Consider the following 26,924-nt stretch of genomic DNA (forward strand, 5'->3'; position numbering starts at 1 on the left):
CAAATTCTGTATCCCTAAAATATATTCTGAATCTACAATGTCTCATTTTTCGATTAGCAGCCTCTCCTCACCATCTTTCACCTAGATGATAAAAACAGCTTCCTCAATCATCTGTCCTTTTACCTTTGATGTTTCTCAAGTGACTCCCAGTAGTTTGAGTGAACCAATAACTCGTATGTCCAGTCTTACCACTGCTACTCAGAATTCTCCAATGTCTCCCCTTCTTAATTAGTAATTGCTGAAGAACTTCCTGTGTCCTATAAGACAATAAATTACCTGGCACTTCTCTGGCCTTATTTTTTTCTACTCTTCTCTTGTTCTCTTGAAACCAAGCATACTGTTTACTGCATGTTTTTAACACACAAGGCAAACTTAGAACCTTTGCACTGCTGATTCTCTTTCGTGATATATTTTTCCTGGAGATATCTACATTAGAAGCTCTTTATTTAATTTAGACCTTTAGTCAAAAGACACCTACTCACTGTGCTTCCCTGACCTTCCTGTTCAAGATGTCAGCTCCCTGCCCGAAGCATCCTTGAAATGCTTCATTTCTCCTTTGTCCTGGGAGCAGCGATTTCTATATGCCTTGTTCTTTATTGTATTCAAGACTCTAGAATAGTGCCAGGTGCATATGCGTTCTATAAATATTTGTAGAATAAATGTGCAGTGGGTTTGACTAAATGCTTTGTGAGTTGCCCTAATGCTTCCCCAGGCAGCCCTGGAGGCTTTTCTATTGTGGATCTTGCTGTGGCTCGGCTGCCAAGGGGGCCAGGACCCAGCCTAGTTTTCAGCTTTGTAGAAGAACCATTGCTATACCAGTGTGTGAACTCACTCAGGGAGTGGATCAGCCTTTTCAGCTGCAGATTGCTTGATATCCAGATACATCAATTCACCATTTCAGTCACTTATTTTTCTTTTTCCAATTTCTTCCTAGCTCTTATCCTTTTACTTCAGTAGATTTCAGTGGCAGCTGCTTTTAAGAATCAGCAGGAGTAGTTTTAGAAATCCTCACAGATTCTAAGTTCATATGTCTGGGTGGGGGGCAGGGAGTGAGACCCAAGCCTCCTGTGTTTTAATAGCTCCGTAAGTCTTTTTTTAAATTTTATTTAAAAGGAAAAAGAAAAAACAAAACAAAACAAAGTGGTGTAAGGGTACAAGTAATACAGAACTACAAAAAAAAAAAAAAAAAAAAACAGAAATCACCAGTTAATAGATTACACATTATCATCTTGGAGATAGTTGCTCAAGTCACAGTATCAAAGCATATAAAGTGACATTCAAACAGAGAGACTGCAAACTGTTGTGTTCAATGATCCAACCAAAAGCATTAATATGGTCATCTATTTAACACCGCTAAACACACTTGCAGTTGTATCCTTTAGAGCACTTTTTCCCCCTCTCTTTTTACAACAAAATTTACACATTTTGGGTTTTATTACTCCTTAGTTCTTATTAGTTTTTTTTTTTTTTTTGGAAGAGAATAAAGTCAAATATGGCAAAACAAAGCTGTCAGTCAAAACCAAGGATAGACATAGCACATGATGTAAAAACAGGGTACAAAGTTATCAACAATGGTTACCATAATGCCTCTTGCTTCCCTAAAAAGAATTGTCTATCTCGTTAGGTATTAGAAAGTTGAACAAAACAATAGAGAACAAGACCAATAAAACCTAAACCTTGTACACATTACAGGACTTCCAACGAAGATAACAGTCAAACCGGAATGGGCATCATAGTGAATCTTATTGCCTTCAAAGTAGTTGCCTATACCCTCAAACTTGATACTATCATACAGAACAGAACAGAGTTTAATCAGTCAAAACAAGATAGAGTATTACAGGACTTCAAATCAAGTTAATAGGAAATCAAAAAAGTTACTATAATATATACTGCTAATTTTTTTATTTTTCCCCTTAATTAAAAAAATGATAAAAAATAACTAAATAATTTTATTAATGAATAAGGGAGAGATTGAAATAAAAGAGGACATGACAACATAACAATACAGGTCAAAGCATGACAGTTTCAGCAACCTAGTGCTTCACCACCAAATAACCTGACTTAATAGTAGTTACCATAGTGTCTTTTTTCTTGAAATATTTGAATATAATTTCATATACTATAGCTTCAAATATATCCGGTCAATGTAAAACCATTCAAGTGGATGAAAGCATTGTAGGGTATTTAGAACCAGCTAACAGAAAACAAACAATGGTTTCTATATTATCTCTTTGCCTATAACAATTTTTGTTTATACTATCACATATAATAAAATCCAGCAAGATACATCATGATAAAACCAATGGAGACAGAAGAGCCATAGTTTGGTGGGGCTTCAAAACAAGATGATAGTAAATAAGCACTAGCTATTATGATGACTTATTTTCTTCAAAATAGCTGTTCATTTCATCACAGGCAATAATATCAAGCAGCCCAGAATAAAGCCATAAGTCTTGAAATATGCAAGTCAGGGCTGCAAATCACAGTCCTAAGTAAATGCCAGGGTCTTGAATGTGTTCATTAATCCATGGTCAAATTCTGAGCTTCCATCTTTATATGGTTTCGAGAGGCAAAAGTGTTTAAAATGTAATCTTACAATGCTATATATTTGATTTATACAGAATGAGGGTGAATTTTAAGTATCTCAGCCTCTCAAAAGAATGCAGTGATGAACTAGAGAATATGTTTCTGAAAGAGGTCTTCAGTGATAGATGAATTGTGTGAGCATGGGTTGTAAAGTCAGCCCAATTCAGCCAGCATTTATTGAATATCATGTGTATGGTTCTTGGTGCATGACAATTCCTTGGGACTTGGAAATGGTTGATCTGTCCCTAGCCTTAAGGAGTTAAAGGTTATTGAGAGAACCACATTACAAAGTCACACCCTATGAAGAGTCAAAGTATGTTTATCTGATTCCATGAAATGGAGGAGGGATGTACCAGAAAATACATAGAAAGTCCAAACAGATGGCATCTGGGGATATTGACTATGAGAGAGAAATGAGGACAATTAAATAATTAAGAGGAATTATAGTGATAACCACAAATGGAGCGATCTACCATGAGTCTTGAAATAAGAAAGTCTCAATTTCTGCAAATACAAAACAGTCATTGTGTTTCGAAGCATTGCCCAAAGCTGAATTTTAATTTTGTTAAAATTTTGCATAAAGTAATTACTGTGGTCTCTGCAGTAATTACCATGACAAATTCAGGGTCGTTGTTTTACCCTGGAAACCACCTGGGCATGGAAGGTTTGGTAGATCACCCACTCCGATAAATAAGCTTGTAAGCAATGCGCGCACTGATTCCTTCAGCCAGTGCCCAGGAGCCGGTCACTGCACACAGCTTTCTCTGCCCCCAGGAGTCCGACCTCACCTTCCGCCTGGCCAGTGGGCTGGTCATATGGCAGCCGATGTGGGAGCACAAGCAGCCTGAGGTCTCCGGATTCACAGCTCTGGTGAAGCCCATCAGGAGCATCATCACAGGTTTGTGACCTGCCTGTGAAGTGAGATGGTGATGGCGATCCCCTCACACCTGGGGACAGCAGCATTGGGATGATTTGCCCTAGGAAGCCAAGGAGAAGCGGATCTCTCTGGCAAGGTGTTCAGGTGTCCCGGGGACAGGGCTTAGTCGCATAGGGGAAACACTAAACAAGGACGCGTGCTTTTCTATTCCGTGACTTTGGGTAAGACATTTCAGTGCCTCAGGCCTCTGCTGTAAGGTGTGATTTAAAATATCAAATGATTAGTACTTACAGGATGATCATGAGGAATAAATAAATGAGTCAGCACATGTAAAGGTTTAGAAGAATGTCTGGTGCCTGGTGAGTAAGCAGGAGCTATTACTCTAGTTAGTATCATCACCATTGTCATCTCCTCCTCATCTGCATCCTCTTCCTCCTCCTCATCATCATCTTCATCCATAGATGGAGAAGAAGTTCCTTGACCATCTTGTCTTAGTGTTTCAATGCATCAAAGCACTGCACTTCAGGGACTGCCCAGGGAGAATTTTAGCACTGTTAGACAACAAACAGAACACGATTAGAGTTCATAGGAGGCTCCTCCTACACATGTACTACACTCACGTCTCCTGCTATGGGCATATAACCTAACTCTCCCGAGTATTTCCATGAAGGTGCAGGATATGACAGTGCTGTCCTGCACAGCGTCTCAGTAAGCAGTAAATGAGACTGTGCCTCAGGGACCTTGCACATCCCATGTTTCTGTTTGCAAACTTCTCAACACAGCAATAAAATTTAAAAACACGTTATATGTGGAAAATCTACAGATCTGTGTACACGCCTATATCTTAAAATTTAAACATACATGCATACGAACGTATGTACACAGTTTGCTTAACTTCGTAAGGTTTTTTGCGGACAGTAAGGAATTATGCAAGTAAAAATGGCTCTGTAAATGAAGGAAACTGTAAGTTCTTACATAACTTTTCCCCCAGACCTAATAGTTACACAAAATATGTATTGTGCTAAGGAATTATGTAACCAAGAAGTACCATATTGTTTATGTATTTGATAAGATGCTTATAGTGACAAATGCAGCCATTTTTATTTTAATTTTATTTATTTATTTATTTTTGGACCAGGGATCAAACTCACCACCTTGTGCTTGTTGGGCTGAACTGTATCCCCAGTCATTTTAAAACACAAGCAATGTAGCAAAAGTAGATTAATTACACCATTTACATATGCTAAACCTTAACTCTTGAAACATAAATTCAAAAGTGATGTTCTTTCGTACAAAATATTAATTAGGAAAGTGTGTCATAACTAGATATCTAGTTCAGATTCTGAGATGGAAGGGGTAGTCACTTTGGAGTCAAACAATTGCAGAGTTAACTATAAGACAGATAAAAGACTTTTTTTTTTCTTTTTTTGTCTTTTTCCTTTTTATCAGTACCAGGGATTGAACTCACGACTGCCTGCTTGCAAGGCAGACGCTTATGCCGCTGAGCTAAATCTCCAGCCCCAATAAAAGACTTTTAAAAAATAAAAACAATAGACACATACAGGAGAAGAAATAGGCTTAAGAATGACAAAAAATTTTAGTGGAAAAGCCATATACTCATGATATATTAGTTAAGGGAATTTAATTTTAAACAAATTCTTAATCTTTCTGTGCTTTCCTATATGTATAGGGCAATAATCACTTCAAAACTGGGGCTCACTTTCCCTCCCTTCCTCTCTCCCTCCCTCTCTAGTGCTGGAGACAAAGCACAGGGCTTGCAGATGCTAGGCAAGAGCTCTACCACTGAGCTACCCTAGTCTCTCTCTCTCTCTCTCTCTCTCTCTCTCTCTCTCTCTCTCTCTCTCTCTCTCTCTCCCCTCCCTCCCTCTCTCTCTGTCACACACACACACACACCTCTCAACACAGACACACAAAGGTATCATGTCCATCTGTGCTAGCGTCTGGTCTGGTCACCACACCCTCTCCTGGTTTCTGGGTGATACTCGTGGCTGGTTTCTTTCCCCTGTGCCTGATCCCTGTGACCCTGAAAGGATGCCCAGCATCCGAAGGGGACTTAGTCTCAGCTCAGATGGCATGGCCAGAAAGAGCATGGTGCCCTTGGGAAGCCCTTTCCTTCTCAGTACCCCTTTACTCACCATTCACGTGAGGTTTTGGCATCTTAGTTCCCAGTCTGATCCCAAGGTACAGATGTCACTAGCTTGACTCCTAGTTGAGCGGTGACTTTAACATCCTGAAACACAGACTCTGGGGAAACGTAGCCTGGACTGGGATCTTCGTGTAACTGTTGAGCTTGGGAAAGTCAAACTCCTTGTACCTTGATTTCTTCATCTGTAAAATCACTACAATAATCTATTAGTATTATAGGCTATTGAGAGCTTTGTTTTAATATATGTAAATGCTTAAAAGAGGACTTGGTGTATAGTAGTTTATAAATAAGTGTTACCTGATTATATTTTTAGCATTGCAAGCTGTTTAACACCTTTACCTGCTGAATGAAACTGGAGAGCTGACTCTGCACTGACAACCTGGCTATGTAAAGATTTTTGCTCTGGACCCTGGATTTCTTTTACAAATTATACCACAAAATGACAATGATCTATTAAAATGTATTTTGTTTTAAAATGACTTGAATTTATGAACTGAGATGAACTTGTCATCTTAGAAAATTCATGATGGAGTTTCCTTTATCTTTGCAGCCAAGAGAAGCTCTCCTATCAACAGTCAAAGTCAGACCTGTGAGTCACCCAATCGAGACACAGGCCATGGAGAGGTTAGTTTTTTGTAATTGAGTCTAGGATCATCCTACTGAGTTCAAAGCTCTCTGCTGACCTCAGTGGGCAGCTCTTACTGTCCTCAGGTTTGCTATTAATCAAGTAAGAAAATTAATGTTATGCACCTCTGAAAAGTGTAGAGGCTCTGAACAAGACAATGCATGACCAGTGTCTTATCTCAATTAGTATGTGGAAAATAGTGTTTTATGTCAGTGGCCAACAGGTAACACTCAGTAAATATTAGTTATCGTTATTCGTGTCACATTGAAGTATCATTGCTTTCTCAGTCATTATTAAATACTCTGCTTATTAAGCAACTCTAACATTGGTTGATGAGTGTCTCAGGAAGTGAGGAGGAAGGAGTAGAAAGGAAGTCTAAAGTTTGTTCCTATTTCTTAAGGAATCTGAAATTTCATGAGAAGTCAGTATGTAACCCATAAAACAGAAGATGACAGATAAAGCAATATAATTCAAAGCAAGCTTGTCATATGTAATGAAGGAAAGAAATGAAAGCCACAAAATATATATTGCTATTAACTTAATATGTCATTAGATGATCAGTCTCCACTTTCAAGTGCAAATCAAAACTTGCTACGTTCTGTTAGAATTGGATCCTCTTTCCAACAGTGTATTATTTTCAGGAATATCATACCCTTCCCACTTGCTGAAAATTTAGAGTTTTACTGTATCTGCCATTTAATGAACAATTGTGATTTGTGTTCTTTAACATCTTGTATTTGAATGTACCTGACAGCCTTTTACAATCAACTTGCCTGCTAGTGGTCTTCAGATTGTAGTCACTCTGACTCTGGGGCAACATGAATTTGGCCATTTCCAGCATTGAAATTTGTTCCCAGAGGTCAGTGAGTTAGAAGAAGTTCAGAGGAAACAATGGAGCATTCTTTTTTAAAAATTAAAAAAAGAAACCAATACTTTAAAAAGTAAAATAGCACTTGAAAGCTATTATTTGAGGAAACTCAAATATTAATAATCCTGAATTGAAAATTCTAAATATCCACAGGATAGATATGTAATTAAAAACTATACCTAGATAAATCCAAAACAGATGTTTTAAGAAATATAAAATACAGTCCTCGATAATATATCAAGTGCCTAGTTTAATTTACAAGATCTGTTTTCCTCAATGTTGCATATTTTAATGGTATGTCGCATAGATGATAACTTTGTTATGCTTAACCCTCTCAAATTGATTTGTTGCTGAGTCATATTAATTTACATTATGTTTTAAGATGTGCTCTTTATTCTGCCCACTGCTACCCTTTAAATCTAGGACCTCATACTTTGATTCTCATATAAACCATCTAAGTGGATTTTTGCTGTTAGTGTTTCTGGCTTGAAACATAAATACCGCTGGGTGATAACTAAGTAGTCTTTTTAATATGCTATTAGTTAATTAGTCATTCCACTGAGGCTATTCTGTACATCTCGAACTCCTTGGGGACCCTTGGAAGATCCTTGGCCACTATTTCAAGCCTGAGCTCTTCTCCTGGGTCCACTGTGCCTTCCCCAGCCTGGAACTGTCCTAAGTGCCCATGTTTCTGCTCTCTCCTTTAGTTAGCTGTGCATTGCCCCCCAGCATATGGCGCATGCTCAGTGAACCCTGAGTCTGCTCCCACCGCTTCCTCTCCCTGAGATGATCTCTTTCCTCCTGTCTGTCTGAAGTTTATCCTTTATGAACCAGTAGAGAGCTGAGTTCAAGGGCGCGCCAGAGTTCTGAGCACATCGTGTGCAAAAACCATGAACATCTTAATAACTTTTAATATTGACTACATGCTGAAATGGTCATTTAAGGTTAAAATGAATGTATTGTTAAATTAATTTAGCTGCTCCTTTCTAATGTTCCTTTTGATATTTTTAATGTGGCCTCTAAATCATTAAATTCAGATATGTTGCTATTGTGGCTTGCCTTATAGTTCTATTGAATATGCTGCTCTAGCCTATACTCATTGGTCTTAAAACTTCACCCATTTATGTTTATCCAGTTTTGGGGGGAGTGAGGAGGAGTTGCAGAGATCCAGCTCATGTTCTCACACGTGCCACCTCACCCAGCTGTCTAATGTTTTAATGTCTCCCAAATCATCTAACCTGACTTATACATAGTACACTCAATTTAAGGAATCTTTGATCAAGCTCGGAAAAATTACTTTGTGAAATTTCTGGCTGTGAATATTTTTCTATAAATCACAGTTGAAATAGTCCTTAATGTGTGTATGAAAATCAAAAGTATAAGGCCTAAAATTCTGCAGTAAGTTTTTGGGGTTTCTTTATACTTCAGGGAAGAATTTAATCTGAGATCTATGGGAACCCCTCCCCCACACTTGTCCAGGGCAGTGTTATAAATTAAATGTAACTTGAATGAGCTACTCTGTAAAAGCATTGCTGAGCGTGTACTTGTCAATCAGACTGCAGGTTGTCATTCACACTGAGAAATGTATTGGGTCCCCCCTAAGGAATGATGAGGAAACTAGAACCTGGCCCTTCCGCTATCCTGTGCTGGCCTCAATTTGATTATGTTCTGCTACTCTTTAGCCTCCTGCCTTCGTTCTGTTCTCGGTGTATCTGTGATGACCTGCTGGATTTTGAATTTTCCTGAAGATACTAGAGATAGACGTGAAACAGAAAGAAGTCAAGGGCAAAACAAAATGAGATTTAGGACAGTGCTCAGCAGAATGTAGAGGGATGCAAGTGCACTGTAGAAATCTGTTTCCATTTCCTTTTAGGCAGAGTCAGTATTCCTGAGTCTGTGACACTGTAGCTATACTGCAAAACCAGCACAGATGTGCCTCTGTATTAATGTAGAATCTAATTCTAGCGGATGCACTGCAAGAGGACAAAGACTAATCTACTGTCTCTGCCTCTGGAAGGGACTTCAGGTGGTCTGTGAAACGTTCCAGTCTGATTCCATCTCACCCAAGGCCACGAGTTCAGGCTGCCACCGGGTAAACTCATTTGATGGAAGCCTGTCCTCCCAGACTTCCCAGGAGAGAGGCCCATCCCATTCCAGGTAGGTGAGCTCAAGGTCAGGGATTTAATAGGTATTCCCAGTTACCAAAATTAAATACGTACTTCAGCTACTTTCCTAGTCCCATGATCTTTAAAATATGCTTGTGCGTGATAAGTGTGTGTGTATTCTTGGCCAAGGTGTAGTTTAATAATTAATGGCAGAAGTGCACTATGAATGTCTTTTATGTAAACTAATGCAGGTGGACGTGGAAAGACAGATCTGATTTAATTTGAATTGTTTGAGTCAGATACTACTTTAAGTGTTTTAAATTTTTAAGTGCAGAAACCCTAATCATGCTACCAAGAGATTATGTTGGAGATAACGTTAAATACCTGTTTTAGTGTATACAGATACTTTCTGTACATCCTTTTTAAAAAATGTTTTTAAAGAAATTAAGACAAAAGAACAGAACAAAGCAAATCAGAACAGAGCAATGTAAGCAACACAGTACTTCACAAGACAACCTGATATTAATAGTAGCTATCATAATGTCTCTTTCTTTGAAATAATTGAGCATAACTTCACATACAATAGCATCAAACATAACAAAATAGTATAAAACCATTCAACAGAATGAAAGTATTATAGGACATTCAAAACCAAATAGCAAAAAATGAACAATGGCTACTATCATATCTCATTTTCCTTAAAAAATTTTATACTGTCACACATATTAAAATCCAGTAAAACACAACATGATAGAACCCATGGAAACAGAAGAACAAAAGCATAGTAAAAGTTCAAAGCAAGATGATATTAAATCAGCAATGGCTGTCATAATGTCTTGTTTTCTTCAGAATAGCTGTTCATACCATCACAGATAATAACATCAAACAAAACAGAACAAAACCATTCCAGCCAATGAATGAAAACATTATAAGGCTTCAAAGCAATATAATGAGGAATCATGATTACTATAAAATCTTATGTACTCCCACCATTTCTTACACTAGGGAGACTATGCGGTACTTATACATGTGAGTTTGATTTATTTTGCTTATGAGTATGGTCTCAAGTTGTGTCCATTTATTTATAAATGTCTCAATGTGATCATTCTTTATAGCTGAGTAGTACTCCATTGTATAAAAATACCACAACATTTTTATCCATTCTTCAGTTGATGGGCACTTAGGTTGTTTCCAAGATCTGGCGATTACAAATTGTGCCGCTATAAACATGGGGGCACATATATCACTGTGGTATGATGTTTTCAGTTCTTCTGGGAATATGCCCAGAAGTGGAATAGTTGGGTCAAACAGGACTTCCAATCCCAGCTTTTTGAGGAATCTCCAGATTGACCTCCACGGTGGTTGTACCAGTCTACACTCCCACCAACAGTGCAGGAGAGTTCCTTTTTCCCCACAGCCTTCCCAGCATTTGTTGTTGGTAGTTTTCTTGATCCTGGCCATTCTTTCAGGAGTGAGATGGGATCTCAGTGTGGTTTCAATTTGCATTTGTCTAATGACTAATGATGAGCATTTTTTCATGTATTTATTTGCCATTTGCATTTCTTCATCTGAGAAGTGCGTATTCATCTCATTTTCTGTACATCGTTGCACAGACATGGGTGCTATCGCAAAGTGCTTGGAAAGCATAAAGCCTGAAGTTCGTACGGCCCTCGTCTTGGCCCTGTCATTTCACATGTGTAGTGAATTTGCTTGCAAACACCTTTTCCGGGAGTGTCAGTCTGCCTCTTCCTGAAAGTGCCGACACTTGGATTCACAGGGCTTGTCAGGGCAAGGGGCCCTGCCCTCATTTGTGTATCTACACTTTCAAATGGAACTGTGGTCTAGTAGTTACCATCTAATTTCAGTAACAGGTAAAAGGAACTATACTGAGATACTAATTTTTTTACTTAAAAAATTAAAAAAAATTTTAGTACCTGTTTGCAGTACTTGCAGTTTATAATCAGTTATCTTGGGGAGTTTGGTACATATATGTGCTATGGTTTGTTTCGGTTTTTTATCCCCTTCCCTCCCCCCATACACCATAAAATTCACCTGCTTTAATTTTGCAGTTGAACTGTCAGTGTATGTACAAAATTGCACAAATACCACCACAATCCAATTTTAGAACACATCGGTTACCCCAGAAAATCCCCTGTACCTGTTCACAGTCACTTCAGTTCCCACGCCTCACCCCAGATAACTGCTGATGTACTTCCTGTTTTAATTTTTATTCCTGAACATTTCTTATTAATGGAACTATGTAGTTTGTAGCTATCTAGCTGCTTTTACATAGCACAGTGGTTTTTGAGGCTTACCCACAGTGTAGCACAACTCAGTAGTTCGTTCCTTTTGTGACTGAATAATATTCCGTTGTACAGCTCTATCACATTATCTATTCATTGGCTGACAGGTATTTTGTTTCTACTTTTTATCTATTACTAATAATCCTGCTACACTAAGCACTTAGCATGTTTTACGCGTAAGCATAGATTTTCACTTCAGTCGAGTGAATATTTAGGAATACAATTGCTGGAGTGTACAGAAAAATGTATGTTTGCTGGGGATTTAGCTCAGCAGCACAACACCTGGTTGGCAAACACAAGGTCCTGAGTCTGATTCCTAGGAGAGAGAAAGAGACAGACACAGACAGACAGACAGCCGGACAGACAGAAAAAGATGTATGTTTAATTTTTTAAAACTATCAAAATAGCCTTACCATTTTAAGTTCTCCCAGCCACATATGAGACGTGTGTGTCTCTGTATCTTCCAGAACATTTTTTGTTGCCTTCTTTATTATAGTCATTCGGTTGGGTATGAAATGGGATCTAATTGTGGTTTTTAATGACCAGTCATGTTAAGGATGTTCTGTGTGTTTATTAGCTGTTCAGAGATGTTCGCTAATGAGTGTTCATTCCAATTCTTACATACATTTTACCTGTATTGTCTTACTATTTAGTTTTAAGCATCTCCTTTCTGGACATTCTGGATAAAAATTTCTTACCAAAACCTGAATCATAGCTCTTCCTCCTAGTATCTGTCCTGCCTTTTTGTTTGATGAGTTTTAAATCACCTACTTGGCACCCAAACCAGGGTATGTGTATCTAGTGTCTTTGAAAATTTCATAGAATTATGGTAACATCATGCTATATAAATACAATTGTTTTGAACCAAACTATTAAGCTCTTTAAAATAACAAGTAAATAATATGTTTATGCCTTGAACTTTAAAATCAAGTGATCTGTTTGAATAATCTACCATTGTTTGAGCATATGAAATTTCAGCAGTGACTCTGGTCATGTGAGGGTGATTATGTGTGTTTATTCGACATTGTCTTGTACCAGGTCAGTGGTGATGATGATCAGTTAAAATCCTGTTGTACACATAGGATCTGACCGTGTTGTACTCATAGACATACAGAGTAGAGCTTCAGCCAGTAGAACTGTTGCTGTTGGATGGCAAAAGACAGACATTGATCAAAAGGCACAAACTTTCGGTTAGATGGAAGGAATAAAGCTTTACTGATCTATTGCACCAAATTATGGTCTGTCAGTTAAAAATAAAATGAATTAGCGTGGATTCACGTAATTCTGAGGATTAGCCAGTGTGGTCTCCTATCATCTAGCTGCTGTAATAACAGCTTTTACTGACACACTTTATGTAATGGAGAATTTAATACTCCCTAATGCAGTTCATTTTGTTTTTAGGTATCTTACCTTAGTGAAATGTCCCTCTTGTGTCTGATCAAAATTGGTATTTCTGTAATTTCTGACTCTCGTATGAATTTTTTGCTTTTATTTTTTATTATGTACCAAATTACAATAAACAGTGATGTAAAATAACAGATATTTCTCATCTCATAATTTCTGTAGGGGTCCAAGCATAACATAGCTGGATTCTCTGCTTCAGGGATCCCTGCTTATCAGGCTGGTATCTCCTCGCAGACTTGCATGAGGATTGATCCACTTGCAGACTCCTTCGGGATGTTGACAGATGGCATTTGCTTGTAGTTAGAGGACTGAGGTTTCTGTGTTCTTACTGAGTACTGATGGGGACCTGTACTCACCCAAGAGCCTGCCCACGGTCACCTCCTCAGGGTTCTTTCTATAGGCAGCTGACTTCCTCAGCCAGGAACAGAAATTGGCTCTCATTCCAATCTACTAGCACAGAGGCTTTTTAAAAAACATCATACAATCACAGGGGTGGCTTCTCATCAGCTTTGTCATATAAAGTACCTTCATTAAGGGAATGAAATCTCATTACCTTTGTTGGATTCTGTTGATTATCAGCCAGTCATAATCTCTGCCTGTATTCTGTTGTGGATCTTATCAGGGTCCCAGAGAAAAGACAAAATTTGCATCACAAATCTCTTTGAGATAATTTTATTAGAATTCACATCACACATGTCCTTGGGATAACTTTATCATTTCATCTCCACCTTGGGCTTCCAAATATATGTACCTACAGTAAAACCTTGGTTTGTGAGAATAATTGGTTCTCATCCTCCAAAGCACTTGTGTATCAAAGCAGCAAAAGAAAGACAAACTGGTCGTCATTATGTTGGCCAGAGCTGTGGTCATCTGGAGGCTGGGCGGGGCCAGAGGACCTGCTTTCACATTTACTCAAATAGCTGTGTGCAGAGGCTTTGGGACTTCATTGTGTTGTTTTGCTGGTTTAGCAAGTTAACACTTCTTAGAAATGTTTACTCATCTTGCAAAACACTCCTGGATCAACATACTCGCAATCCAAAATTTAACTGTATGAGTATATATATTTGATTATATCAAATATATCAAAGTCTCTAGAGTATCTTTATCTGATGAAAAAATATTATAAGGTATGCTTTTAGTTCTAACAAATGATGTTATACTTTCACTATAGGATTTTTCTTTAAACTGTTTTCCCATAAGTTCCCTAGAATTTATGTTTGGTTGGAAGCCATTTCTTAATTTTAGCATTGTTTGCTCTCTGGAAAGGCTGAGAATTTTCAGTATTACCAAGTCTCAACTCTTTCACCTTTGATAGTTCTTCCTTTGGTTTGTGTTTCCTCTCTCTCTCAAGTTACTGCAGTCAGCAAGAAGATACCAGAAGGCATCTTCGCTGTTTTATGCATCAGTCTCCTTTGTTAGATCACTTCGTTTGTTGGGCACATTTTTAAACTTTCTGTGTAACAGCAAGAATATTCACACCAGCATATGCCAAGGACCCCCTTCCTCCACTGTGCAGTAGCCTGTTCGTTATTCCGCCCCCAGGCCATGGCCAGCATCCCCTCCAAAAATCACAAGTTCTAGGCCCAATGCAAGCAAGGGAATTTATATTTTCTCCAAAACCACATTCTTGAAGATTCCACAGCCATCCCCAGAATTTAGAGTTGTCTTGATCCCGATATCTGTACTGGCTATCAGTTGCTGTATAACAAATTCTTACAAACCTTAGCAGTTTAAGCCGATAACATTTGTTTTCTCACATAGTTTCTGATTATCAGTCCAGCTAAATGACTGTGGCTCAGGGTCTCCAAAGATGTTGGCCAGAGCTGTGGTCACCTGGAGGCTGGGCGGGGCCAGAGGACCTGCTTTCACATTTACTCAAATAGCTGTGTGCAGAGGCTTCGGACTTCAGTCTCTGGGGCTCTCCTAAGACCGCACAGGTTGCAGAAGCTGGGTTCCCCTCAAATTATCCCAGAATGATGGGGCAGGGGGGCAGCAAGCTGAATGGAAAAGTCAGTGCCTTTTATGGCCTGGTTTCTGAAGGACAGTACTTCTGCTGTGTTCTGTGGATCACACCAATCAACTCTGACCCAGTGTGGAGAACTACAGTGGGTGTAAATATCCGGAGGCAGGGTCCAAGGAGCTGCCTTGGAAGCCAGCTACAAAACAGACAAATAGGCAAACGGTAAAAATAATGATGATGAAATCACTATCATCTATTATTAAACCTTCCTCCACTGATTCTATTTTATACAAATTCCAAAAATTTTAATTTTATTTTGGATAAAAGTGAGCCATCATTTATTTCAACTACCATGCATGTACCTGACATTTTTTTAAAAAATTATAAAAACCAATATCAAGAGAAAATCTTGAAGCTCTAAACTACCCATGACCTTATATTCATTTTTTCTTGTCAATTTAAGCATTATAAAGTTACAGATATAAACAGGAAATAATGTTTTTTCTCTGACCAAAAAATCCTAAATTGTAATGGTTCCTATCTGATTCGCCTACAAAAACAAGCCAACTAAAATATCCAAAATTCATATTAGAGGAAGAACTTTGTTTTGCATTTTGTTCTGTGACATTACTGCATGCGGGTATTTACATGAATATGCACTGTTCTTACACATGTATGCATGCAGTCACCCACAGACTGGGTACATCTACATGTGTGCATTAGACGTGAGTCAGTTACACTTTGGAGAATGAGTTCAGTCTTCTCTCTTCCTAGCTACTGTGATTGGTTGCCATGGAAATTATGAACAAGGTAGACCTTTCAGAAAATGCTAATGTTAATGTGTCTTTATTGGTGGAGTTCTTGTATTAACCAGAAAAGAGAACTGTAACAACAAAGCAGTATAAATATCCTAGCAACAGAAGCTGTCTGCTTATATCCAACAAATCTGATTCACTATGCCTTTTACTCTGACCCTTACTGACCTGAGCATTATTCTTCCCTGTTCTTGCCAATCGATGAACAGGTAGCTAGTTTTTAAATTAGAGTGAGATTTCATCTTTAATTACCATATGCAGAGACTTAATTTATGCTTCATTAAAAGCTGCACAGGGTCAAGGCTGATTTCCACAGTTCTCTGCCTCTACAGATTGTCTGTCATTTCCAAGGTTCTTATTTGCCTTTCGTGTTCTTTTCTGGCATCTTCCAACACTTGTAATAATTTTGTTTCCCAAAGATATCACTACTTGGAAAATACATTAAACCAATTCTTACATTTTCTGAAAATCATTTTCATCGTAATAGTGCTTATTGTACTAATATAATTTTGTATAATGCTAATTATAGAAAACATTTTTATTTCTTTTTAACTAAGGAGATGATTTATTTGAAGAGAGAGAAAAAGGGAGAAGAAAGAGGTAACAGCTATTCTGGAACAGTAGCCTTCAAACGTGAAATACTTAGAAAATATTTTTAAATATATAAAATACTGAGAAATCCATGAATCCATCCAGTATATATAAACATCATTAATATTTTGTATCTATTTTTTCTTTATTATTTTTACATACATCATGTAGCAGAAAAGCTCTATTTAGATTCCTTCTTGAAATTTCCATTTTTTCTACTTAAAGTAAATCACTTACAGTATTCTAGAATATTAGGGCTGGAAATAATTTTTCCATTGTGTCCTATACTGAGCTTCCCCCATACCATTTTGATCTAGTTATGTAAATTTCTCTCACATACTAATTAGTTTGCTAATTAAAATGACTTCTTCAGTTTATGACTAGTTAATTACGTCTGATAATGATGTACTAAATGAAACCAATTGATCACTTTTTAGTGACTATTCAGAACAGTACAGCTCCATTACAATGGCGTAGGCTCATACTTCAGTAACTCCTTACACGTAGGTACTTCAGTGTGTGAACATTTGGAGCAGAATGGCTTGTCAATTTGTCGCTGTTTCCATGGAATGTCAAGCAACTGGAAATGTGAATTTACTCAGCAGTTTTCGGTTGCACAGGTTACAGACATGTGTTTTGTCTCTGATCACAGCCTCCTTATGAGTCAGTACAGTTTCACAGCCTGCCACCCGAGGAACCGACAGCCCCTGTAGAAAGCTGTTAAGATCTACAGGACTTGACTACACGGTCTTTAATTATTTTCAAATAAACCATGTGTACAGACTCACAGTTTCCTTTCTGCAGCCCTCAGGAAGGAAATTGTCAGTGTGGCCCAGTCATAGCATTTCCAGGCAGGAATTGCTTGCGATGTTGACCTAACAGAGCAGACATCGTGAACTTCAAGTTTCTCCAGGACCACTGTCTTCCAAGCTGATTAGAAATATTGAAGGAATACCTTGGGATGCTGTTTGACATAAAGATTCTTGGGCTCCAGCGTTGGAAACCTGGTTTAGGAAGCCTAGAATGGGTGTGTTTTTACCTGTCCTCTCTTTGCTATCCTTGGGGTAATCATGGGAGAGAGGTGCCCCCTGGCATCTGTGGGACAGGGCTGTAAGGATTTGAAGTAATTTATAATACTTTCTCATTTAATAACTAGAAATATTGGGTTCTCAAAGGGACAGAAAATAAAGGGTAAATAATAACTACAGCTAGTCTAAAGGGAGAAAAATAATTCTGTGAAACTAATATCTGCCTTCATCATAGAAGCCTTATCAAGGAAATGGTGGTCTTCAAGCCTCTTATAATGAGCCAGATGCCTGTTGTGAAGGCTTGAAGACCGAAAATTACATAGCTGATAGCCAGCCAACCTCACACTTTGTCTTTTCGTTATAAATCCAGATTGGAAAAAAAGGATTCCTATTGTCTTTGGCATTAACAACAGGCTTAGAAGAGTAGGTTAAATGATGTTTATATTTTTAAGAAAGAGAAATGAAATGGGCTTGAAGGAGGGGGAGAGTAGTGAATGCTGAGTAGGAGATGGTCAGAGATGCGAACTGATGGTGTTACACTTCCTCAGACTGATCTTGGAGGTATTATCAGTACAGGTCTCCGAAGGAAGAGTTGAGAGGATATTCAGACAGGCTTATTTGCAAGAGAAAAGGAGGATTTGAGCTGGAAGGCAAAACACTGATAACTAGCTCACAAGAGCTAGGGTGATGGGAAACAGGAATGGAGTAACGGGCACATCAGATTGCGTGGCCTTGTTGACTACTGTAAGGAGCTTAAATTTTGTTCCACGGGCTACAGAATAGTAATTTATTGGAAAGGGCTGAGCAAGGGAACGGAAGAATAAGGCAGAAATAACCAGACTTTAAGAAAGTAGTTGTAGAGATATGGGTGGCTAGAAGTATGGTGCTATTCATGAGAAAAGCTGATGAGCAGTGGTTGGAAGGAGAATCTGTGAGACTCTGGGATGCATTGAAAGTTGGCATGCACAGTATGGTGGTGCTCTGGGGGGAACACTGGCATGAAATTAAAGTATTGTAGAAAGCTTCTCTAATATGACTGCCAACCCAGTTAGTTAATTCAGTATGATAGCACCACATGTGGCTGACCTTTAACCTGTATTCAGCTTGCTATACATCAAATATTAATATTCAAAACTATTAGGGATATGATTGGGGCTGGGGATTTAGCTCAGCGGCATAAGCGCCTGCCTTGTAAGCAGGCAGTCGTGAGTTCAATCCCCGGTACCGATAAAAAAGAAAAAGACAAAAAAAAAAATATTAGGGATATGATAGCATTGAAATTTGAAATCATGGATCTCGATTCAAACTATGGACCCGGGAATTTTAGGAAACTCTCTCAGTGGTTGCATGTTTTGGAAGAGGTATTTGTGTGCAGTTCGTACCATCGACTAGTTGATTCCAGATACACACATTTCTCCTTTGCATTATCTAACTTAGAAGGAAATGAGGGTTGTTTCAAATTTTAAATCCAAATGGCAAACCAAAGTCTCAGTCTAAGGAAAATGAAATCATTTTGGATCCATGGTTGCCACCAGATATTTTATCCTTTATTGTCTGTATGTCTTTTGGATCACATATTTTCCAAGATGAATCTTTTATATCTGCTGATAGTCATTTGGGGCTGCTAGAATAAGATACCATAAATTGGGCAGTGTATACACCACATATATTTATTCTCACAATTCCAGAAGCTAGAAGTCCAAGATCAGGTTCTGGTTCTGATTATTGTCTTCAATCTATCCTCACATGGCAGGAAGAGAGCAGGAGGCTCTCTGAAGAATCTTCTGGAAGGAAGGGTATTAATCTCATTTATGAAGACTCTACCTTCATGATTTTAATATCTGTCAAATCGAACACCCCTAATTCACATTGGGGGTTGAAATTTTCTAATATGAACTTTGAACTCCACAGTCATTCATTCCTTCCAATGTGATATGTAAAATAATGTCTTACGCTAAGGGATTGCTCAAAACTATTTTAGTATTGTTAAATTGAATACTAAGTACCGAATATGTCATGCATCTAAATTGAATAGGATTCCAGATTTCTGAGATTTTTAAAATTAGTTTTGTTCTCTTAGGTGGATATATAACTTTAGAATTTTCAAAATGATCTCATTTTCCTTAGAGCAAGACTTTGGTTTGCCAAGAATTTTGCAATTTCCTTAATTCTTTTACACAATCATTTTCACAGTTGAAATTAAAATAGTCTAGTGCGGTAGACAAGATGGATATTGCTGGAGGCGAATGTGACAGCATAGTGACAAAAGAAGCATCCGGTGTGAACCTCATCTGTTTCTTTTTTTTTTTTTTTTTTTTTTTTTTTTTTTTGTCTTTTTCGTTTTTATCGGTACCAGGGATCGAACTCACGACTGCCTGCTTGCAAGGCAGGCGTTTATGCCGCTGAGCTAAATCCCCAGCCCCAAACCTCATCTGTTTCTATCCAGCTGGCCCCATTACTGCCCAGCGCTGCCCATTCTATTCCCCACCACTGCCAGCCCACAGGTCGGGAAAGCCTTCCTGCCCCAGCGTCATTTTTCCTAATTGATTCTTACCCATTCCTTCAAAACGCTTTCAAAGTCTCTGCTTCTAGGAAATGTGTTAGGAAAGAGGAATGAGTGAGGCCAGGCAGGAGGGTCCCGGAGTAAACCAGGCAGAGGAAAAGTGAATGAGCACCCGGGTGGATGGGAAAAGGGGGGCTACACGCACTGGCTGCCCCGGGCCGGCCTGACCACCTGTGTCCTTCTCTTCTTTCTGTCCCCGGAACAGGGCCTCTCTTGTGATACCCCCGTGCCAGCGGTCACGCTATGCCACCTACTTTGACGTTGCTGTCCTCCGCTGCCTACTCCAGCCCCACTGGTCTGAGGAAGGCACTCAGTGGTCCCTGATGTACTATCTCCAGAGGCTGCGACACATGTTGGAAGAGAAGCCCGAGAAGGCCACAGAGCCCGATGTGCCCCTGCTGCCCAGACCCCGGAGTAGCTCCATGGTGGCCGCAGCACCCTCGCTGGTCAACACTCACAAAACCCAAGTGAGACCAATCTTGGTCATAACACACTCTCCTTCTGTCTGCTATGCATTCGTCTTTAAAGTGTTCTGGAACTGACTGCTCAGTTGCTGGATTATTTCATTACCATTATCTATTTCCTTCTAGTTCTCAGTGCTGCATATTTTTCTGCTTTTTCATTCTTAATTTACCATGGGAGGAAGCACATTCGCACAGGTGCTAATTTATGGTATGCCTTTGTTTGCCCAGAATAATGAAAACTGGATTTCCTGGGTAATCAAAGCATTAATTAGTAGAGTTCTGACCTTCAATAATATGTCAGTTACCAACATAAAGTGTGTTACAGTAACACTTCACTGAATGTGATTGAACCTCTTTGGCATGACTCAAAGTTTTGAGTGTCTCAGTGTGGTCATTAGCAATATTGCTTTTTGGTAACAGTCTTGCTATGTATTCTAGATGCTTAGAGAAATAAACTGGGTGTGTGTTGATAGGGTGGCACCATGTGAAAATTTCTCTTTGATAAATGAATGTTGTAATATCACCTGAAAACTTGTTCTTCCCCCCTTTCTCATCAACCACGTATCTTGAAGATGTAGAGAAAAATTTGACTTGCAGGGTGTTCCAGATTAGGGGTCCACTTAAATTTGAGTCACCAGGGTCTGAATGCTTTTTCTGCATGTTCTAAAACTAAGTATGAATATCAGAGTCAGAAAGAAAAATACGCTTGCTAGTAGATATTCTATCCAGAAGGAGTATCTCTTTTAATGAATTACTAAATGGAAAAAGCACTCATTTTCATAAAAAAGAAAAAGAGATATGATTCCCTACTACTTTCTTATCATTCTGCATCTGAGAATACACAGCCTCATTGCTGAAAACTTTAAATGGAATATATTTGAAATATATCTTTTCAGCAGCAGAATTTGGGTTTTCAAAGTTAAATAATCCATAGGTATCAAATCAGTGGGCTCATCTCTGTGAACAAGGTGACATCTCAGTAATAAAAGGGTTCAGATGGACAGCCCTAAGTCCTCAGTCATGGCCTATCCTATTTTTTTTTTTCAGGATCTTACACTGAAATGTAATGAAGAGGAAAAATCTCTTAGCCCTGAGGCTTTTTCCAAGGTTTCATTGACCAATCTGCGTAGGTCTGCAGTTCCAGATCTTTCTTCAGACCTGGGCATGAACATTTTTAAAAAGGTGAGTAGGATCACTTAGGCTTTATGATAATTCAGTGACCAAGAGTCCGTGGGCCCTGCCCGGAGGGCGGGGAAAAGAACCAACATGGATGAACGATGGTGGTTATCTACATTTGTGTGGTTCAACTTGTTTTATAAAGGATTTTATATGACTAGTCTCTTATTCCAGTGAGATCCTTCTTCTCCTTGTTTTGCAGAGAAGAAATTAATCCTTAAAAATTTTGGGTAATTTGCCAAAGACTGAGCCCAAACTAAAAAAAAAAAAAAAATAAATAAGCCTTGTAGCTAAACAATGTGTGCTCTTCTGAATCCATGACTCCCTCTGTATTTTATAGGTACATAGTTAATCAAATGGAAAACATTATACTGTGTTTAGACTTGTGTATGAGAAGTGGGTTTGCTTTTTGTTTCTCAAATGTTTTAGTTTATGTCAATGAGTAACATGAACATATTTTGAACTTACAATCTATGGAGTTCAGTTGTTTCTAAATAAGCAGTCATGTTTCCCTTCGTTAGTAATGCAACAGTAGTTGAATTGGTTTTTAAAAATAACCATTGGTTTTTAAAAAAAATATTAACTAAGAGAAAAACAGATATTTTAATACTCACATGACAATTTTTGAGTAGCTTTCAGAAATGTAAGTGCCCCTGGTCTGATCCCAGAACTAATTAAATATTTTGCTATAATACTTTTTAAAAAATTAAACATTCACTGTATTTTCCAATCATACCACTACAATATGGTGTTCTGAATCATCTCAGCTCTCCTTGTGAACAGTGACACATATTTGAAGTTAGCTGACTGGAATGATTGGTTCAGCCTGGAAAAGTGAGAAAGAAAAGAGGTATCCTGGTCCAAACGGTGACTCATGAATTCTATATTGAAATTTCAGCATGCGTCAAAGTCACCTACAGAGCGCACTACCCCCAGCACACATTTCTGAGCCTCCCCTGCTGAGTTTCTGACACTGTGTGTCTGTGCTTGACCTTGGGAATCTGCATTTCTATCTGTTCCCAAGGGACCCGATGATACTGTCCCAGGGGCCACACTGAGAACCACCACTCCAGTCCCCACAGTGGAAACACCTACAGAATGTGGGACCTTTGACTCAGTTTCTTTTGCTCTTTGACCACATCAGGGAATTTTCTCCCCCTTTCTGAGTGGTATTCAGTGACTCCCTGGGTCTCCACCCTCTGGGACATTTCCTATGTTTCCCTGTAGAACAGGCAGTCCACAGAGAAGCTGTCGCCGTTCCTTTGCCCCACTTCTAACCCCTCATCTCTCACCACTGCAGTTCAAGAGCCGAAAGGAAGATCGAGAGAGGAAAGGTTCCATTCCGTTCCACCACACGGGGAAGAGGAGGCCCCGGAGGATGGGCGTGCCATTCCTGCTTCACGAGGACCACCTGGATGTGTCCCCTACCCGCAGCACATTTTCCTTTGGCAGTTTCTCTGGGCTTGGAGAAGAAAGGCGAGGCATTGAAAAAGGAGGCTGGCAAACCACCATTTTAGGTGACTGCAAAGGCTCCCAAGGGAGGCAGAGTTTGAGGGACCTGTGCAGCAATCTTACCCCAAGAATCCCTGACAACACTGGATCTTTTTTGAATAGTTCAGCCAAGCTATCAGGGTCTACATGCAGGTTTCTTAGTGCTTAAATAATGCAGTGTTTTCACAGCCAAACAAACACAGATAATTAAATTAATTATGCAAGAGTTCTGTATAATTAGCCAGGTAATGGTCTTGTGTCTTAAATCATGCAGAAACATGGCCTTAGAGGGTTCTGCACGTTAACTTTCATTTGTTAGTCTAAAGACAGACTTTCAAATTTCACTTTGTTATTTAATAAAGAAAGAAGCTAAGCAAACAAAAAGACATGTCCTTTTGCCATTTTTGAGATGGCATAGTAAGAGGGTTAGTTGAAAAGCAGGAGCTGACAGCCAGCAGGGCTTCAGCAGATGGTTTCTGACGTTTGATGTAGACAGGGTCGGACCTTATCACGGGCGTTTCTAAGCCTTGTGCTGACCTTGAGTGTTCCGAGGCAAGTTCAAGTCTTGTCCTGTGGGCTGCACTTCCCCTGCTCCCTAATAGCCCTCATCCTGGCCGCTGTCTTTTGGGGAGACAGTCTCTGCAGAGTCTTTCAGATGTCAAAACCCTCTGGGTCGCTCTCATCCATGCCAGGGAAACTGACGCGGCGGGGCAGCTCGGATGCAGCCACGGAGATGGAAAGCCTGGGCGCCAGGCCCTCGCACTCACATCACACACTGGTGAGCGACCTGCCAGACCACTCCAACAGCCACGGCGAGAACACGGTCAAGGAAGGTGCGTGCAGGCGGGGTGGGGCGGGCTGCCCACTCCCCTCTCCTCTCCTTGCTCCACTTCCGTTTTTACTGTATATGTTTCCTTACATTTTTTGGAGACTTGCACTTTTTGCATTCTACCTCTTGGTAACTTACTTGTTAGCCCTCTTGGCATGTGTCTATCAGACACTGCACCCTAGGCACCAGTCCCTCTGTAGGTAAGACAGCTGGGAGGAGCACATTGTGTGTTCCTCAAATGATCACAGACCCACAGTTGGCAGAGTTGCCTCTGCAGTTTGTGTTGGAGGGATTCGTGCATCTTCACTGGGTGGGTGGGAAGTCCCTGGCCTCCACACCCGCCCAGCCCCTGCTCAGGTGGCTGCTATGAGCTAGATACCTGGGTGCTTCAAGCAGAGCAGATATGAATGGAATCTAGATCAGTTCCCTGTTCTTTACCCGACAGAGTAATTAATCCTTTTCTTATTCCTGTGCTCTGATGGGAGCATAAATCTCATCCCTTTTTTTCCTTGAATTGTATTTCAAATATTCAGTGACATCTGTCAGGTGCTACTGAAAATTTATATTCCACTACTTTTAACCAAAGAAGAATTTTTCTTGTCTGTTGCTCTTACTACACTAGACCAAAACAAAATATGTTACTAGCCATATACGTATGGGACAATATTTTGTTTGTTGTTTTGTTTTGTTTTGTTTGTACCAGGGTTCAAACTCGTGACCCTGTGCTTGCCAACCAGGTGCTTATGTCACTGAACTAAATCCGTGGCAGGGACAATATTTTAATTAAAGTAGTCGATACCAACACAGTCTGTCATCTACAAGGCGTTCAAATCCACCCAGTGTCAGTGAAGTCCCAACCTTAGCCTCAAGGCAGCCAGTTACAGTTCCGTTTTCCTGTAACTTTCACTGTTCGTTGCTGTGACATGGCCTGTGTGGCCCCAGCAGCTCCATGGGAACTGAGAATAGCTTGAGTGTGCAAATGAGATCCCCAAAAAAGCGACAGCTATGCTCAGGATCATGATCCAAACAGTAGTGTAATTATCTGACTGCGGCGGTGGGGTAATAGGAGGGAAACTGAGGCACTGCTTTTACTTTATCAGTGCGATCTCAGATCTCCACTATCACTGTGGCGACCTTCAACACCACGCTGGCATCATTCAACGTAGGCTACGCAGACTTCTTCAGCGAGCACATGCGGAAGCTTTGCAACCAGGTGCCCATCCCAGAGATGCCACATGAGCCCCTGGCATGTGCCAACCTGCCTCGGAGCCTCACAGACTCCTGCATCAACTACAGTTACCTGGAGGACACGGAGCACAGTGATGGTGCCAACAACTTTGTTCACAAGAACGGCATGCTGGATCTCTCGGTAAGAAGCAGGGACTTTCCTTAGGAAGCTCCAAAGAGATTGAGCCCTTCGTTCCTTTTTTACAAGGCTGGGTAAAATGGCCATATAGATTCTTAGAAGCACTCAATCTTAAAATTAAAAAGCTATTTTAAGAAACTTCACAAGGGCATCAACTATGCAGGTCCCCTTTTTATTTTTTCCTACTCATTGCATTAGACTCCATCTGATCTCCAAAAGAAATTTTTTTTTTTTTTTTTTTTTGGTACTGGGAATTGAACTCAGAACCTTGCACTTGCCAGGCAGGCACTGTGCCACTGAGCTCAATCCCCGGCCTGAAAATTTTTATAATCCAGAATTTTGAGTGAATCCTGAATATATCTATCATATAAATATACATGTATTTTGCTTTGGTAAACTCCTTTTTATCAGAATGAGAATCAGGGGTTATTTATTTTCTTTTATTATATAAGCAATAAGACTCCATGCCTCCAGCGTAGCCAGAGAAATAAATCTAAATCCTTAAAAGATTTAAGCTTGCATGCTTGAAGAATGCCTGTTTTGAATATAGTTATTAGCAAATGAAAGAGTTTTTATATTTTAAAATTATAGCCCATGTACATTATTATTGCACATTAGGGAAGCAGGCTGAGCAAATAATTTAAAGTATTAAAATTCCTAAAGACTCATAATTTAAACTTGCAAATATTGTGCCTTTAAAATTGAGGGGTAACTAATGATACAATTGCGAGTGTTTCTCTGTTATGAACACAAGGCCATCATTCTTTATTCATTTTGTGGAGAGAAAAAGGTAGATAACTGAAATACTTTGATTTTAAAAATCAGTCAAACAAGTTTCCATTTGGGTAAATAATTGCTGTGTTTTTAACTCACTACGCTTTGATACTCCTGTAATTGTCCACATCCTGGCGGGTTTTGGAGGACAAATGAAGATGGTGTTTTTAATTCTTTTGGTGATTTATACTCTATATTAAGCACGTACCCAAGGTTCCAATGCAATTCAGATAAGGAAATCTGAAGATTGTCTGAATTATTTATGAGCCAATCCACAGCACAGGATATGGAAGCGGATTAAACAGAATAACCAAATTTATAAAGCAGGGACCACTGATAATCCTCGTATACTTATCTTGGTCTTTAACAGGTGGTTCTGAAGGCTGTTTATCTTGTCCTTAACCATGACATCAGCTCTCGCATCTGTGACGTGGCCCTGAACATTGTGGAATGCTTGCTTCAACTTGGGGTTGTGCCCTGTGTGGAAAAGAACAGAAAGAAAAGTAGCAACAAGGAAAATGAGACTGTGGAAAAGAGACCCAGTGAAGGAACTTTTCAGTTCAAAGGGGTATCCGGAAGTTCCACCTGTGCATTTGGGGGCCCTTCAGTTAGCGGAGCTGGAAACGGTGGAGGAGAACAAGGAGGAAGTGGAGATGGTGGAGGCGGAGGAGGCGATGGAGGAGGAGGAGGTGGCGGTGGTGGAGGTGGTCCTTATGAGAAGAATGATAAGAACCGAGAAAAGGTACGACTGAGCCTCCTTCTGTGCCCTCATGGAAAACCTCCTTTCCGGTGCTGGCTTGTCCAGAATTTACTGACTCAAAACAGCAACTAGTCACAAGAGTGAGAGAGTTGCGATTGTGTACACTTTTTCATTACGTTCTCAGAAGGCCTGAGTAGAAATAATCTGTTGAGACTGTGTTCTAAATCTAAAT

At 39.5% G+C, this 26,924-nt stretch overlaps 1 protein-coding gene across 12 annotated transcripts in view; it reads left to right on the forward strand.

The window, feature by feature from the left end:
• The window catches only part of Unc80 (unc-80 homolog, NALCN channel complex subunit), a 201,309-nt gene that overhangs the window by 10,292 nt on the left and 164,093 nt on the right, over nucleotides 1–26,924 (forward strand). For all 12 annotated transcript variants that reach the window (XM_063237423.1, XM_063237430.1, XM_063237424.1 and 9 more), the window contains 9 exons: nucleotides 3,361–3,484; nucleotides 6,181–6,254; nucleotides 9,141–9,280; nucleotides 20,098–20,359; nucleotides 21,404–21,538; nucleotides 22,833–23,049; nucleotides 23,716–23,856; nucleotides 24,953–25,221; nucleotides 26,363–26,734. In XM_063237423.1, the coding sequence (XP_063093493.1) occupies nucleotides 3,361–3,484; nucleotides 6,181–6,254; nucleotides 9,141–9,280; nucleotides 20,098–20,359; nucleotides 21,404–21,538; nucleotides 22,833–23,049; nucleotides 23,716–23,856; nucleotides 24,953–25,221; nucleotides 26,363–26,734 (1,734 nt within the window). The remainder of the gene's footprint in view (nucleotides 1–3,360; nucleotides 3,485–6,180; nucleotides 6,255–9,140; nucleotides 9,281–20,097; nucleotides 20,360–21,403; nucleotides 21,539–22,832; nucleotides 23,050–23,715; nucleotides 23,857–24,952; nucleotides 25,222–26,362; nucleotides 26,735–26,924) is intronic.

The sequence above is a fragment of the Cavia porcellus genome, unplaced genomic scaffold (assembly GCF_034190915.1).
Source record: "Cavia porcellus strain 051 isolate PalLab524CR breed Dunkin Hartley unplaced genomic scaffold, mCavPor4.1 scaffold_26, whole genome shotgun sequence".
NCBI lineage: Eukaryota > Metazoa > Chordata > Mammalia > Rodentia > Caviidae > Cavia > Cavia porcellus.